At 33.3% G+C, this 14,778-nt stretch overlaps 1 protein-coding gene across 1 annotated transcript in view; it reads left to right on the top strand.

Annotated features, from left to right (window-relative positions):
- Positions 1-6,312, top strand: part of LOC100868763 (zwei Ig domain protein zig-8) — a 245,085-nt gene extending 238,773 nt beyond the window's left edge. The window contains exons 8-9 of the mRNA XM_086912816.1: positions 1,191-1,333; positions 2,970-6,312. Of these exons, the coding sequence (XP_086768942.1) occupies positions 1,191-1,333; positions 2,970-3,079 (253 nt within the window). The 3' untranslated portion in view covers positions 3,080-6,312. The remainder of the gene's footprint in view (positions 1-1,190; positions 1,334-2,969) is intronic.
- Positions 6,313-14,778: the final 8,466 nt, after the last annotated feature.

The following is a 14,778-nucleotide window of genomic DNA, read 5'->3' as shown; positions in this document are numbered from 1 at the left end:
ATCAAACCTAATGATTTATTGCTTTACAGCCGCCCTATCATCATAAGAAATTCTTTTGCAATGTCGTTCTGTTCGTGCCTGTAGGAAAATAACACTGTGTTCCTTGTCGGATAGAGCAAGTGGCAGATCCATTACGGAGTAATACCACTTGTAGATGTTCTACTTGCTTTTATAAATTATTTAAATCGAGATTACACAGTTCTTTTTTTTTTTTTCGCATTTTAATCCATTAATAATGCAGTGTATAAATGGATTATTATTAATGAATCCACCAATTTTTATTTATTCATGAAACTTTTTTTTTTGTTTTTTAATACGTAAAATGGAATTTTTATTCAAATTTACGAATTAATAAATTCGTTTATTTCATACTGTTACATTTAAAATGTTTTTTTTTTTTTTTTTTTTCATACATCGATAGAATTGATCGATGAAGGGAACATCTGCGCGAATTGATTTTATATGTATATGAATTTTTTTAATTTTCCCCGAGACTATTCGGGAATAAATTGGTAACTATTATCACGTATCCCATATTCCCAGAACGATCAAAATTCTATATGATAATACTTTCCAAATAGAAGTTGATTACATTCATATTTTCCTAATGCATATCAATATCTAATTTTACTTCGATTTCAGCATTAAATATATCACGTGCTATATAATCACTCGTATCATAATATTTTCATATATTTTAAATCACTTCATCTATCTACGTTTCACGATTCAATTCACGATTTTATGAGGGGGGAAAGAAAAACAAAATTTTATCATATTTCCAAATTTGAAAGAAAAGTAATAATCTTGGAAAAAGCCAAAAATCTCAACAATCCTGATGATAATTAACAAACAAAAAAGAAACGAATTGAAGAGCGATTAGAAACTCTTCCATAAAATTTTAATATCGAAAGATTCGTATTCACTTTTTTTTTTTTTTTTAAACCAATCGAATCTAATCTTTAGGCAAGGAAATAAAAGAGAAACTCGTCGTTTGTTTTACCCAGAATGTCATCCGTGCCAAAATCGAGAGTTGAACGCGCGATAAAACGAGAAAGAGTGGTCGATGACTGCGAGAATGCAGTCGAATAAAAGTCTACGATCCCTGAAAAATTGGGCCGAGTATTTTCGCCCGATGAAAAAATGCCTGTCAGAGATTGGAAATTGAAATTTCAACACCTATGTTCCAGCGTGAAAACGGACCTAATGGAAGAGGGGGCCAATTCGACTCTCAGCATAGCGAGGGTGGGACCAGCTGACAGCGGAAACTACACGTGCCATCTAACCACCATGCCCGATCAACCTGCCACCGTTCATGTGCATGTGTTGAACGGTGAGTACAAGCAATTTTCCAACGATTTATCCCGAATTTTTAACGTTTCGTTGCCGATAAATTTATTGCAGAAACTATTGGAATAATTTGGAGTTTAGATTGTCTCGAGAAAATTTTAAAAGAATGATGACTTATAGATAAATTGAATACATTTTTTTCGATTTGGACATCTTATTATTTTATTGTAATTATTGGAATTTCAATCTGATCTAATAATCTGTTTATCTTGTTTTATTATCAGGATATTTAATCTTCTTTCATTTATATTTTACACGTAATATCTGTAATTGTTAGAATTTAAAAAAGTCAACAGGTATCTTATCTTTTATTAAGAAGATAATTTTCTTCGAAGATGAAAAAAGTTTTATTTGACGAAGGAATGTGAAATAAATTTTATAAAAGTTAGTAAAGTAGTAGATTTATATTCGATGAAACCTGAAACTCTCTCATAATGCGAAAGGAGCACGAAAAATTACACGACCATCTTTATAACGATGTCAAAATGAAAGTCACGTGGGCAACTAAATATCGTGTAATATTTATGCATATTACGCTTAATTATAGGTGTGCGTGACGAAAGAAGTGAAGCAAGTATCGTTTCCACTAATGGCGTTGTTAAATTACAACAAATTTAAATGCATTGCACAGAGAAGGACTGATAAGATATATCAGAAATTATCATCATCGATTTTTGCAACGTAGATGTAAAGTTTAAATTCTGCAACTAAATTGGAAACTTTGCTCTGAGAGCTATACCAATTTTTTTTTTGTCAAATCTTCGAAATTATTACACGTAAATTTCGTTAAAAAATAACGAAAATTGAAATGTATATTATTCATTCTATCTGCATGGCATGATATTTACAAGAGATTCAAATGTAGGTTATAAAAAAATAGAATAAATAAAATGTACAAAAATATATGCTTTATCAAGTAAAATGAAATATATTTCGAGATGCAGCACTTTCGTATTAATAAATTGAAAAATGATAGTGTTTCGTAAAAGTTTTAACAACTCTTGATACTGAATTCTAACTCTAGACCCCCTTAATTTAGAATAATAATGGCGCGTGTTAAATTTACTTTTAGCTCTATTATCCACAGAGCTATTACTTTTTACAAAAGAACTGGTATTGTATCGAAATTTAAAATAGCAAATACCACGAAATCTCGACAGTTCTATTAAACGTGAAAACGAACACTCCATTCGTTCTATCGTTCCTCACTTGTGTGCTAAAATGCAAACTGTGCGAGAGAGAGAGAGAGGAAGAGAAAGAGTGTACTCTTGTACCCTTTCAAAGTAGTAAAAAGCTCGGATTGTACTACAAATAGTTCTCATAATATCTGTATAAGTATTTGTTATTCTTCTATTTGATTACAATAATTTTAATCTTAACTTAAAAACTTAAACTCAATGTTGATTCAGATCATCCAGAATGACACAGTTCGAAAAAGTCAAAAAGAAAAGTTAAGAAATTCAACGATTAATTTTTTTTTCAAATCATAAATTATTGCTAGCTCGAGATATTACCCGCCATTAACAAACTTAAAGAACGCTTCGACAGGAATTAATAATTAGCCCAGAACAGTGTGGACGAAAGTTGGCGGTGTTTGAGTGTACGTACCGGTGTTTCAGGAGAAAGCTTAGCCGAGCTGCATCACGGATCCGCGGAGGTCGCCAGTAGCGGTTCGTTGCTGCTCCTCTTGTGCGTCTTTCTCGGTCGGATACAACAGGTGCTGAGATGAAGGATCGACCAGTTTCGTCGCTTCCTCGCTGCACCACAATACACAGAACTTTTATATTATCGTTGAGAGAATGGACGTAGCCACACGTGAAGAAGAAACGAGCAAGGAAGAAACGTGAACGAAGGAGAGGAGGGCGGTGAATGCAAAAAAAAAACTTGAAAACTCTGCGAGAGGAGAATGGGCTTGAGGCGTGGGGAAAGGTTGGCAGCATTGGTCCGCCATTGTCTTTCTGCGTCGCTCGCATCCTTGATTCCATCTGTCAAGTTGTCAGAGCGCTTCGACTTCGCGTTTTTTGTCCTTCCAGCTAGTGGGCCACTGATGGTTAATCGGAAGCTGATGAATCATCCTGGGAGGAGGAATTTGTCGGTGATTGGTTGGATTCGAGGACAAGGAAGTTTAAGAGAGGTTAAGATTCGCCTTGTGCCTTTGTATTTCGGTTTTCGGGGTAGTTTGGAGTTTTGTTTCTATAGGGTGGAATTAACCCTTATGTCGATATTTCGAGTATCTTTTGTTGCTTTTATGACGGAGGGGAAGATATTTGGATACTTTCTTCTTCGTATTTGCACAAAATTCTAAAATATTTTCAAATTTAATTTTAATTATTACTCGATGTATTTGTATATCGATTTATATTCTTAGATTATTAGATCTTTAGAGGATTTTTTTGAAATTTTACAAGTCGAATGATGTCGACAATTCGGTCAATATTATTGATATAAGGGTTAAGGGTAAATTAATTCGATAAGTTAGTCGTACTAATCCAAATGTGTATACATTTCATATCCATTTTAGGTGTCTCGCAATCTAACGTGGATGTCAGGTGCATATCTTTTACTAAGTTAATTCGTATAATTGAAAATATCATTCTCATTCATTCTACATTGATCCTGATGTATGATAAATCTTGAAATCATCGAATACATAATCAAGTTTATGATAATGAATGCGTACGAAAATATAGAAATATATTTACGATTTTGACATATCTTCTTGTTCAACGCTCGGATAGACTGAATTACCAAGTAATTAAAACCAGGTATAGAAGAGAAAAAAAAAAACTTAACACATTCACCGTCTATATTTGTATTGTACAAGAAAAATATTTTTTCTTTTTACGTTAAAATCTTAGAATTAAATACGAATTAAAATTATCTTAATATCTTTCATACGAATGGATAGTAAACGTGTTAAGTTTCATTTCAGAATAATCAATCATTCCATACTTTTATATTTATTTCTCTTTCATTTTGTACGGAGAAAATGATAGGAACATGGATTATCATAGAATTCCTTATTTCCCCTATTTCAACTATTCTGTAATTTTATATGTCAAAAGTCAAAATATTCCATGTTCCAATCATTTCTTTCGTGTTAAGTCTTATCGAGAACCAATACTAAAAGGAATCATCGATAAAAAAGAAGAAACCTCTCGGTAATCAGAATCATTTTATCGTGCAAGGAAACAAAAAATCGAAGCACAATGTGTAACTAAAAATTCCTTCCTCCCTGAAATTAAAACATTTCTCCCAAATTTTTCAGAGATTTTGTCCCCGGCACAAAAATCGATGCAAAGGAAAAAAAAAAAAAAGAAACTTCCGCGAAAAGTCGGTCCTCGATCGAATTTCCATAAACGCGTTCCACAATCGTCGAAGCGTTCCAAATAAGTGTCGGGTGCAGGGACGTCGACAAAGGAAGTACGAGCCATGCGCCACCGATTTCCTGTAGGACGCGTGTCGGTGAAGTTCGATTATGCCCGGAAACCATCTCGACGTCCCTGTATTTCCTTATTCACTGCCGCTCCAGATCCTTCTTGAGAAGCAAGTTTTATGGGGCACGATGATCCTTCTGAACGATCCTATCTTGACGTGTGTTCGTTGAAAAAAAAGAAAAAAAAATACAGCCGCGATAAAGTTATATATATATCGATGATCGAGCGTCTTATTTGTTTCAGAAACTGAACGATTCGAGGATTGTTCAAATTCGTTTAATTGTTAGATCCTCTTTTGTTGAATTAAATTATTTGGACGGAATTTAATAAATCGATCGTTCAATAAAATAAAATTCATATGAACTTCTATATGACGCGAACAAGGATAGAATTAACTCTTCCTTTTTTAATCTTCTTTATTTTTAATAAAATTGATATACCTCAATATAATTATTTCCAGGTTAATGTTGAACTATCCTCGGGGGAAAAGAAATAAGATTGTCGATTGTGAGATATATTTGCCTAGATACGGACCACTTGAGCGAGGCTCGAATTATCAGTATTATCTAATTTTTTAAAGAGCCAGATTAAAGAGCGAGTGAAAGAAACCGGAAGTCATCAAGAGTGCGCAAAGTCGATGGCCTAGGCGAAGCGGTATCGTCGAGAAGGGCGCGATCGATGGCGAATTAATCGCGTTGTGAACGTTATATTCGCGAGTAAATCACTCTGATTTATTTCGAAGAATGTTGAACAAGTGATAAAAAGAAAAAAGAAAAAAAAAAAACAAGTTGCGTATGCATGATTCGTTGAAGCGAGTACGTACGGGTGTGCTTAATTCGTAACAGCGACACTAGCGCCACGTTTGTACATATGTATGTATACTTTACTAATTAACGAGAAATTTGTTATTTCTTTTTATTGTTGAGAAATTGTATGGGATAAGCGCGCGAGTCCTGAAAAATGAAAGTGACACGAATGAAAAAATATTTGATAAATTGAGCCATCTTGAAACTACGAAAAATGTAAAAATTCTCAGACGGAATTTCAAATGTTTCTTCGACAACTTTCATTTTAACGGACGAATACAAATTGAAATGATGTTGTTCATTCGAAGAATGAAATATTCTTTGGAAATTATTGAGGAAAGATTATTGGAAAATGGATGGAAAATTGTGTTACGAATTAAGGATCGGGTAATTTGTAAAGCGACTTAATGGGCACAGTGGGATGTGAAAAAAAAAAAAAAAAGAGAAACATAACTGCCAACCTGATCCCAAGCTCATCAATTAAGTGATAATGAAGAGAAATTTTTAAAGCGATGGCAGCTAACGCGTTTTACATAAAGTCATTTATTTATTTTTTTTTTTTTCCGGGATTCGATGATCTATCCGCTCCATAGATCAAATAGCTCGAAGAGCAATCGAGTATCGAGACAGATCGCGCAGTAATACTCGATAAAATCGACGTAAAATTCAAAGTTTTCTCCGACGGCAAAATTATGAAATATACGATATGCGTTTTACAAGACGTTGTTCCTTTCATTTATATATTCGCAGTTTAAAGAAAAAAAAATTTTCTAAACAACTTTGTTAAAAAATTATTACATTTTATATTTTATCGCTAAATTTTATTCCCCTTTTAGATACAATGTTAATTTCTTCTTCACAAAATGTCATCATGAATATATTTTTTCTCATGTAACCAGATGGATAACCAGAAAGTAATATTATAAAGGTAAGTGATACTTATTAATTAATTTCCATAAAATTCTTCATTTGTATCCAATATATCAATATTTTAGCTTTGTAAAAGGATCTAAAGACAAGTTACAAAGCAAGGAAAGAAATATTCATTAGTTTCAAAATTCTGAACACACTCTCTTTTTAAAAACTCTTCTCTTAAAGTCGCGCGAATAATGTTTCACGTTTCGAAATTGTCTCCATGGTTCTGAATAAAACCAATTCTTCGAAGAGGTCACAGAAATACATCGTGCCGAATCTCGAATCGCACTCGAGAAGGGATTACCCCTTTTCCATCGGAAACGTCCACTTTCGTCTGGACAAACTGGCTCCTTCTAAGAACAAGTTCCACTATCAGATCCCAGGTAACCGGAGATTGAAGTTTCAAAAAGACAGCAGACGGGCGCACAAACCATGCTTCAGTCCCGTCACCTGCGTCTGAGAGAATGCAGAGAGAGAAAAAGAGAGAGTGGAGTCATCGACAGATTGGACGTCGCTCCATCGATCCTTGTTGATCCCACGGCAATTCTATTTATCCGTCACTGGCCCACGAACAAATCAGATTTCTCTCTGACGATCTATATTTTTCTCTCTGATCCGCCATTATTGGCCATGCCTGTTCGCTCAGGATGAAATGAGATAATTTGAGATAGGAATTGGCGTCACAAAATTTTGAATAAAGGGTGAGTTTGCAGAACTTGCTTTTCGCTCGCCACGAGTTAAGAAAAATGCTAGTGTTGTGGATTTTAATATATTTGTTCGTACGTAACGTCAATTTAAAAGTGTAATTTTAATAGGGAAATATATATAAATATTTCAGTCGGATTAATTTATTTTTTTATTAATTCTAGGTTAAAATAATGGATTTACATTTAATCGTTTGCTATTACTGTGTTTATTTCGCATCAGGTATAAAGTGATCGTTGATTGGTTGGTAATTGTCCATTGATTGTGACGATGATATTAATTATCAATTTTTTCTTAATATATCTACAGTATCTTTCGATTCAATTATGTTCAACACTTCAAGCTCAAGGTGTTACTATTAGCGCAATATATCGTACGAAATAGATCGAGTTTAACCAGTTGACGTTTGAATGATTCCAGTTGGGGAACAAGTAGACGCAGACGCAGGCAAGCGAAGATCAAACTAGTTTTCGAGACGATCGCGTGCACGTCGATCTCTTCTACGAGTTCTATGCTTCGTAAAATCGATTGCGAGCCATTGCATGAGCAGACAGGAAGGCTGATTAGACAATCCCTTTAAGTAACTCCATAGGAGAAGCTTACCTTATCTGGGTCAATTTCTTAAATTATTTTATTCGAGATAACGCTTCGATAAGCTTACATTCGCAATTAATCGTTCAATGATTGAATTTATTTCTTTCAAAGAATCGAATTCGTGTTAAAAACACGCCAACTTAACTTTTTCAATATTGAAGATAATTTTCAACAAAAGAGATATCTTTAAAAAAATTTCTATCAACTATTAAATTCCAATCTGAAAATTTATTTTCAATTTTTTTCAATTTTTATTTTCAATTAATTTTCAATTTTTCTCTGCCACAACTTCTTCGAGTTATAACAGTAGAAGAAATCTTATCAAGTTCAAAAATTCGAATGATACGATTCTCCTCAAATCGTTTGAAAGTTGCACGAAAGACTTGAACCGTGTCTCGATCGATTGGAATACGTAAACGACGAGAAGTTTTTGCGCAAAAATTTATTGAGGAAACGATAATTTCCATCGTGTCGCAACAGATACATTTCTTATTTTTATCCTGAGCTTTATCTTCACCGGAGGATATAACTATTCTGTGCGAGTCAGGAATAATAAAATTGAAAAGGCACTCGAGGCGCAATTTATAGAAACCGCAAATTGAAGCGATGAAATTGTTACGATTCATTCAGAGAGTTGAGTTTTCGTCAATGGAGGTGTGTATTTAAGGGTGAAAAAGGAAAAATAAAAAGTGAATATTCTTTTACGATATACTAGGTAAGAAATTTTTATAGGTTATATTGCCTTGAATTTCCTTGTGCCATAAAATATTCAAAAATCATTTTCATCGAGTCTAGGAGAAAAATAAAAAAATAAATATTAAAGAATGATTTTTAAACAACTTTTATTTCAAAAATTGTGTTTGATACATATAAAATATTTTAGCCTTATTACTTTATCCTATTTTGTAATGTTAAAAAATTTAAAATCTATTTTTCTGCTGTTCCAGACAAAAAACCAATTTCAGTTGAAAATGAATTAAAATAAAACAAGACTCGTGTTTGTAATTTAAAGAATTTTTCTTTTTACAAAATTCTTTCAATATCAAAAATATATATAAATATATATTTTTTTAATAGAATAAAGATAGAAATTGTGATTTTACTATCCTTCCTGAAAAAAGATTTATGATTTTACCATCAAGATATTAATATTTTTGGATATTTATCTTTTTTCTTTTGATATCTTATACAATATTGCATTGTCCATAAAACCAATCTTTTTAAAATCTTTTTCAAGCCTCTTTATGTATTCTAAATACGTAAAGAACGAATATCACGTATTATTAGAAAACGTGACTTTTCATCTATGATTAGACAGACAAAAATCTACACACAAACAAATATGAATATCATAGAAAATATTCGTAATCAATCTTTCTAATCGAACGAATTTAACAAAACGTTTTAAAATTATCCTCCATTATAAACTATTAAAAAACAATCAAACAATTCGGGACTGTAATAACTCAACGTACATAATTCACGCACCCGCCGACAAAAAACGATAAGGAATAAATGAAAACGGCGGAACACGGCGGAAATAAAAAGGAAGGGACACGATGCCGGATAAAATTCTCGTTTGTTCACATTTTAAAAACAGGCGGATACGCGTTTCAAGATGCGAATATTTCTCTTCTTATACGCTCCCTCCTCTTTTCCGGTAAACACATCCCCTTATCTCCACATCCCCTTTCCTCCACGTTTCTCGATCCACATCTCCTTCCACGCTCCCCTCGAGGCGGGAATTAAAATAGACCACGAGCAGTTCGTTCGAATATTTTAGTAGGAAAGTTTCGAGGCGCGAATAATAATCTAATAAGCCGAGTTCTAACGATAAAAAAAAAAAAAAAACGGAAAAGAGACAGGGGGAGGTGGCGCCGTTTTATGGTGCGACGCACGTCCTTATTACGCGATCTACGTAGATTTTAACGCGATGAAATTGTTATCGAAAATTTCCCCCCGAGACGTGACGGTGTTTCCGAATGGAGGAGCACAATAGGCGGCCATAAACGAACCTGTTTTTATTATGCGGTTTTTATTTCGCCGGGATAAAACGATCCCAGGGAAGGAATTCGTTTCTATCTTTATATCTATCGACGTTTGATGCGCGTATGAAATATTCAAGAATTGTTGAAATTTTTTTGTTCAGATTTGATTATTTTGAGATTATTTTCAGAAAAGTTTCATGAAGTGTTCTTATATTGAAACATTAATTTAAATTATTTGATTTGTAATAAAAATTTGTTAAAAATTTTCTTGAACTTACTTTTACGATAAAAAGATACATTTGAAGTACAGTTACAGAATAATCAACCATGACTTAAAATTACTTTCACACATCTCTTGAATATACCGAATCTATTTTTTTACGCCCGAATAATATATAGAGAAAAATTCAAATCGATATCCATTATCCAATTATCTCGATAAAAACAGCTTGTAAAAACCGATTTCATTCGAACGAGGCTTTAAAACTAAACGAAACCACGTACGGGCGTAAGAGGTAGGGAATCACGTTTCCATTAATCGCGAGCGAATTCTATCGAAAAATCACCACCGGATTAGCTTTTCAACCGTGACCTGGAATGCGTCTGAGAAAAAAAAAAAAAATCGAATCCCTCGTCTTTATCATCGCGTCACAGTCGACCCGTAACCCGATCGTAACTCCTCCTCCCCCCCCCCCCTCCTCATTGTAAACGACGCTGCAAGAAAACCCGGGAAACGGAGGAGGGCTGGAACAATTTGTCCCCGTTTCCGGTTAAAGAGGATCGTCCCTGGCGTCTGTTGGAAAACTGTCTGTGTGTGTGTGCGAGGCAAATATGCGAAAAGTTTTCGTCCCACACGTGAACTTTATATATCCGAGGCGGTCTTGCGCCGGGCTGGACGGGGCAAGATAGCGGGGTAGGCGTTATAAATTGCCACGATTTCATTCATGACTTTTCATCCTCCAAAAGATCCCTTACAATGTGACGTAACGTGATCACGAGTAAAATTGCGTGGCTAATGCGAGGGAAAAATTGTGAATGTGTTGTATTTATTAAATGGTCTCGAGTGAGTGAAGTAAATTAAAATTCATTGATTCTTTAAATATATAATCCTGAAAATATAATCCTTTTCTACTTTTACTTATATTCGTTCATATTTATATTTTTTAATTCTGTTACATTATCAAAAAGATGATTTAACAGTTTCTTGTGGGGAATAATGGGAAATTAATTCGCTTAATCTAGTTCCAAAAGAGAAAAGAGATTCAATATTTTTGTTAACTTTTTCAGCTCGTCGAGACAACGGTACACTGCACGTGTTAATCCACATAAACATCCCCATATTCGAAAGTATCAGAAATTTTTAATCCCTGGAATCTCATTACATTCGCTGAAGAATCACTGAATCCATTAATCCATTAATACCACGATACAATCTTTATACAAGCCCGGAAGTGATCGCATTATCCCGTGTTCAGAGACGTGGTACATGCGTGGAAGAATGGAAAACACGGTTGGAAAGGGAGCACAGAGAGTTTGGTACGTGCAGTGCGTATGAAATATTGCGTTATTTCTAAGTTCCCTTAACTCGTGTTTCGCGTACGCGCGCACGGCCGTGATACAGGATGCGCGTCACGTATCCTCGAAATAAAAAGAAATAGAGAGAGATCGCATTGAGCTCGACACGCCGCTTCCCAAATAAAGTTATCCAACGAAAGGGAACGAAACACGGCGTATCGATTCGGTACAGGGACTCGTTAATCGATTGCGCGCAAATACGCATGGACAAGCGATCAATTTGAACCTTTCGTGCTCGAAGACAAGGTATGTAGAAGCAAAAAAAAAAAAAAAAGAAAAGGAAAGGATTTACAAGCTCGAACTGGAATAGTAAGTGATAAACGGTGACCCGATATTCGACGCAATATTTCCAGTATATGCTGCGGCACAGATAAACGGGTGACACTGTGCGTATGTAATATCGTAGAGGTGGTGTGGCAAAGAATAGGTGGATGTTTAAAAAGATATATATTAAAATGTAGAGATTTCGAGTGTTTTTAAATTAGAAATCGAGAAATTGATGACCATTGGATATTATAGGGATTGGGTATGTACCAGCGTCATGTTGAATGAGTATTTTTATTCCAAAATTTTGTAATTTTGGACAGAATGTAATATTTAATGTGGAAATTAATATTTATATTAATTTAATTCAACATTTTCGTTTAAGAAGAATAACGAGAATGAATATATGTTTAAAAGGGAATGTATCAAGTTATATCAATTAGATGAGAAATTGGTCATTATCGGATATCAGATTATTCGTTTATAATGAATATCTTTTGATTTGCAAAACTTTTTATTTAACACAATTATTATAATATTACAATAAAATAAAAATAAAAATGTTTAACACTGATTTAATTTTTCAAATTAATAATTTTGTTATTCAAATTATCTTTCGAGATTATATTTTATTTTATTTAGAATCGTTGAGAATCATTAATTTCATTTTCAATTATTTCCCGTTATTTTTGCCTCGCGATTGGAAAATTAAAAATGATCTCATCAAAATGTAAAATGATGTACAAATTTATTCAGAAATTACTTTTTCGCGACTGTTTCTTTTAAATTACCAGCATGGCAAAGGTCTTTTATCATATGTCGGAAAATACCATTTTATTCAAACCATACGGGTCTTCAGAGGAATGATTTCGTCCACAAAGAATGATACACGAGATTTCCTCCAAATGGAATTACTTAGGAAAGGAGAAAAACGCGATCATCCTTACGTGGTCATTTAAATGCCTATTCAATATCCCTTCTTCGCAAATTTTATTAACAACACTATTATTTCAAATAACAATGTATACAAATGACCAATGCAAACAAAATAGAATATAACACAAACTAATCTCGAGATAAAAGTAACATAGAAAAATTCCCAAAAACTAAATCATCAAAACATTAAAAATAAAAAGATAACTATAAACAAATGCAAGAAGAGACAAATTGTGCTCGCAACAATGAACCTATTGAAAAAGAAAATGAATAGTAAGAACAAAAAAGAAGAAGGAACGAGAGAAAAAGAGAAGTAAAACTAATGCCTAATGGCAGCACCAGCGACAAGACAAGAAAAGAAGAATATCGAAAGAGATAGAGAGAGAGAGACAGCTACTTTTCTATTCGAGGTGACTATTGCAGTTCGTTTATTGTCTGATTATTAATTACCCTCGATATATGGGGAGACTGCTAGGCCGTAAATAATAACGAGGAAGCCGAGCTGTCGTGTCGCGATCATTATTTACCGCTTCGTGTTACGTTGCACGGGGGTTCCCTGGCTGTTTCGAAAACCAGCCGAGGAGAGGGCGCGCGAGGTGTTGAATTACGAGGAGAAAAAAGAGTAGAATGAAAATTGGCTGTGAAAGATTTGCGTTCGCTGGATATCCAATCATTGCTTCGCTATAAATTAAAATTTTTTTCAGAGTGCACGAAATGCTTCTATATCTCTAATTTAAATTTAATCGAAACGTAGGACAATTTTTTGATTATTGTATGGAAATAATGCGAAGTTAAAGGAGATATTAGATTATTATAAATCGAGATAAAAATTTCTAAAGAAATGATGATCTAAATTGGAAGGAAGAATATGACAATTGGTTTGGTATGAAGCGATTAAAAAATCTACATAGATAAATAATTTTATTAAAATAATGCTTTCGAGGAAATTATAATCGTAAATTGATCTTGAAGCTTCGAGCTTTAATATGTTTAGATGAGAAGAGATAAAATCTGCGTCGTAAAAAGTTGCAAAATCATCGTTCCGTAATTTTTAAACTTGAAATAGAACAATTCAAAGTATTATTCAAACGATTTTTGCAAATTTCGTTATAAATTATAATAATATAATCATTTTTTAAATCTCTATTTTATAAACTTAAAACAATATATTTTTTAATGCATACATTTATAAAAAGAAATTATTATTTGATTTGGATAAAAGCTCGCGAAATTAAAAAATTATCTATAATACCTTCATATAAGTTAACTCATAACGAGTTATGACGAGTGACAAAAGTTGCAACGAGTTGGCACGAATTATCCAAAATTATAAAAGTTAGAATGAATTTGAGTGTATTAAAAAGAGTTGGCAATAGCTTTTGTCCCACACTTTTTCTCTCGATTCATCTAAATACTTTGCATAATTCTACAAGCTATAATAATTTAATTAATTAAAATATTATTTCAGAAAATGATAAAAAGTACTTCATAAAATAACGATTTTACGAACATAAAATAATATAAATTCTAACTATACATAATTAACAATTACTTTAACAATGTGCCAAAAATATTTTTATCAAATAAACAAAAAATTGTAAACTTAATAATATAACATTATGCATATCGTTCATTATAAACTAATCAACGATGAAAATACAATATTATAATATTTCTAAATCTCTTAATCAACAGTAATTCTTAGTTTAGTGCAAATATTCTCTGAGTTTCTATACTTGCATCTGTTCATCGTATAATCACTATACAAATATTTCTTAACCTTTTCAAACAATATAACAATATACCAATATCATTCTACGATGATATGTTTCAATCCAATTCAACACGAAGTATAAGTAAATCGTCGATGAATGAAATACAATCCAGCAGAGAAACAGAGTAGCTTCGCTGATCTATCCCGGTTGTAATACGTTCGAGATGTCATCGCTCATGGAAAAAGATTTACAGATCGAAATTGGCATCTTATAATATTGCCAGTGACGTTTATGGGCGAAACAAGACGTGCAATACACCATCGCCTCGAGAAACAATCTAATTTCCGGACTGCAACGCGATCACCGGTCAAACAGCAAGATGCTCGATTCACAACTTGGCAATCGGATGAAACAAACGGAACGTTCACCCGAAATACTCGAGCACGAAGACGAAGTTAAATTGGACAAAGTCGTATCGAACATAGGGAGCATT

This window comes from Apis florea, unplaced genomic scaffold, assembly GCF_048593485.1.
Source record: "Apis florea isolate Af1SG1 unplaced genomic scaffold, ASM4859348v1 contig_3493_pilon, whole genome shotgun sequence".
Classification (NCBI taxonomy): Eukaryota; Metazoa; Arthropoda; class Insecta; order Hymenoptera; family Apidae; genus Apis; species Apis florea.
Note: the sequence above shows the minus strand (reverse complement) of the source record. Positions and strands in the feature narration are given on the sequence as shown.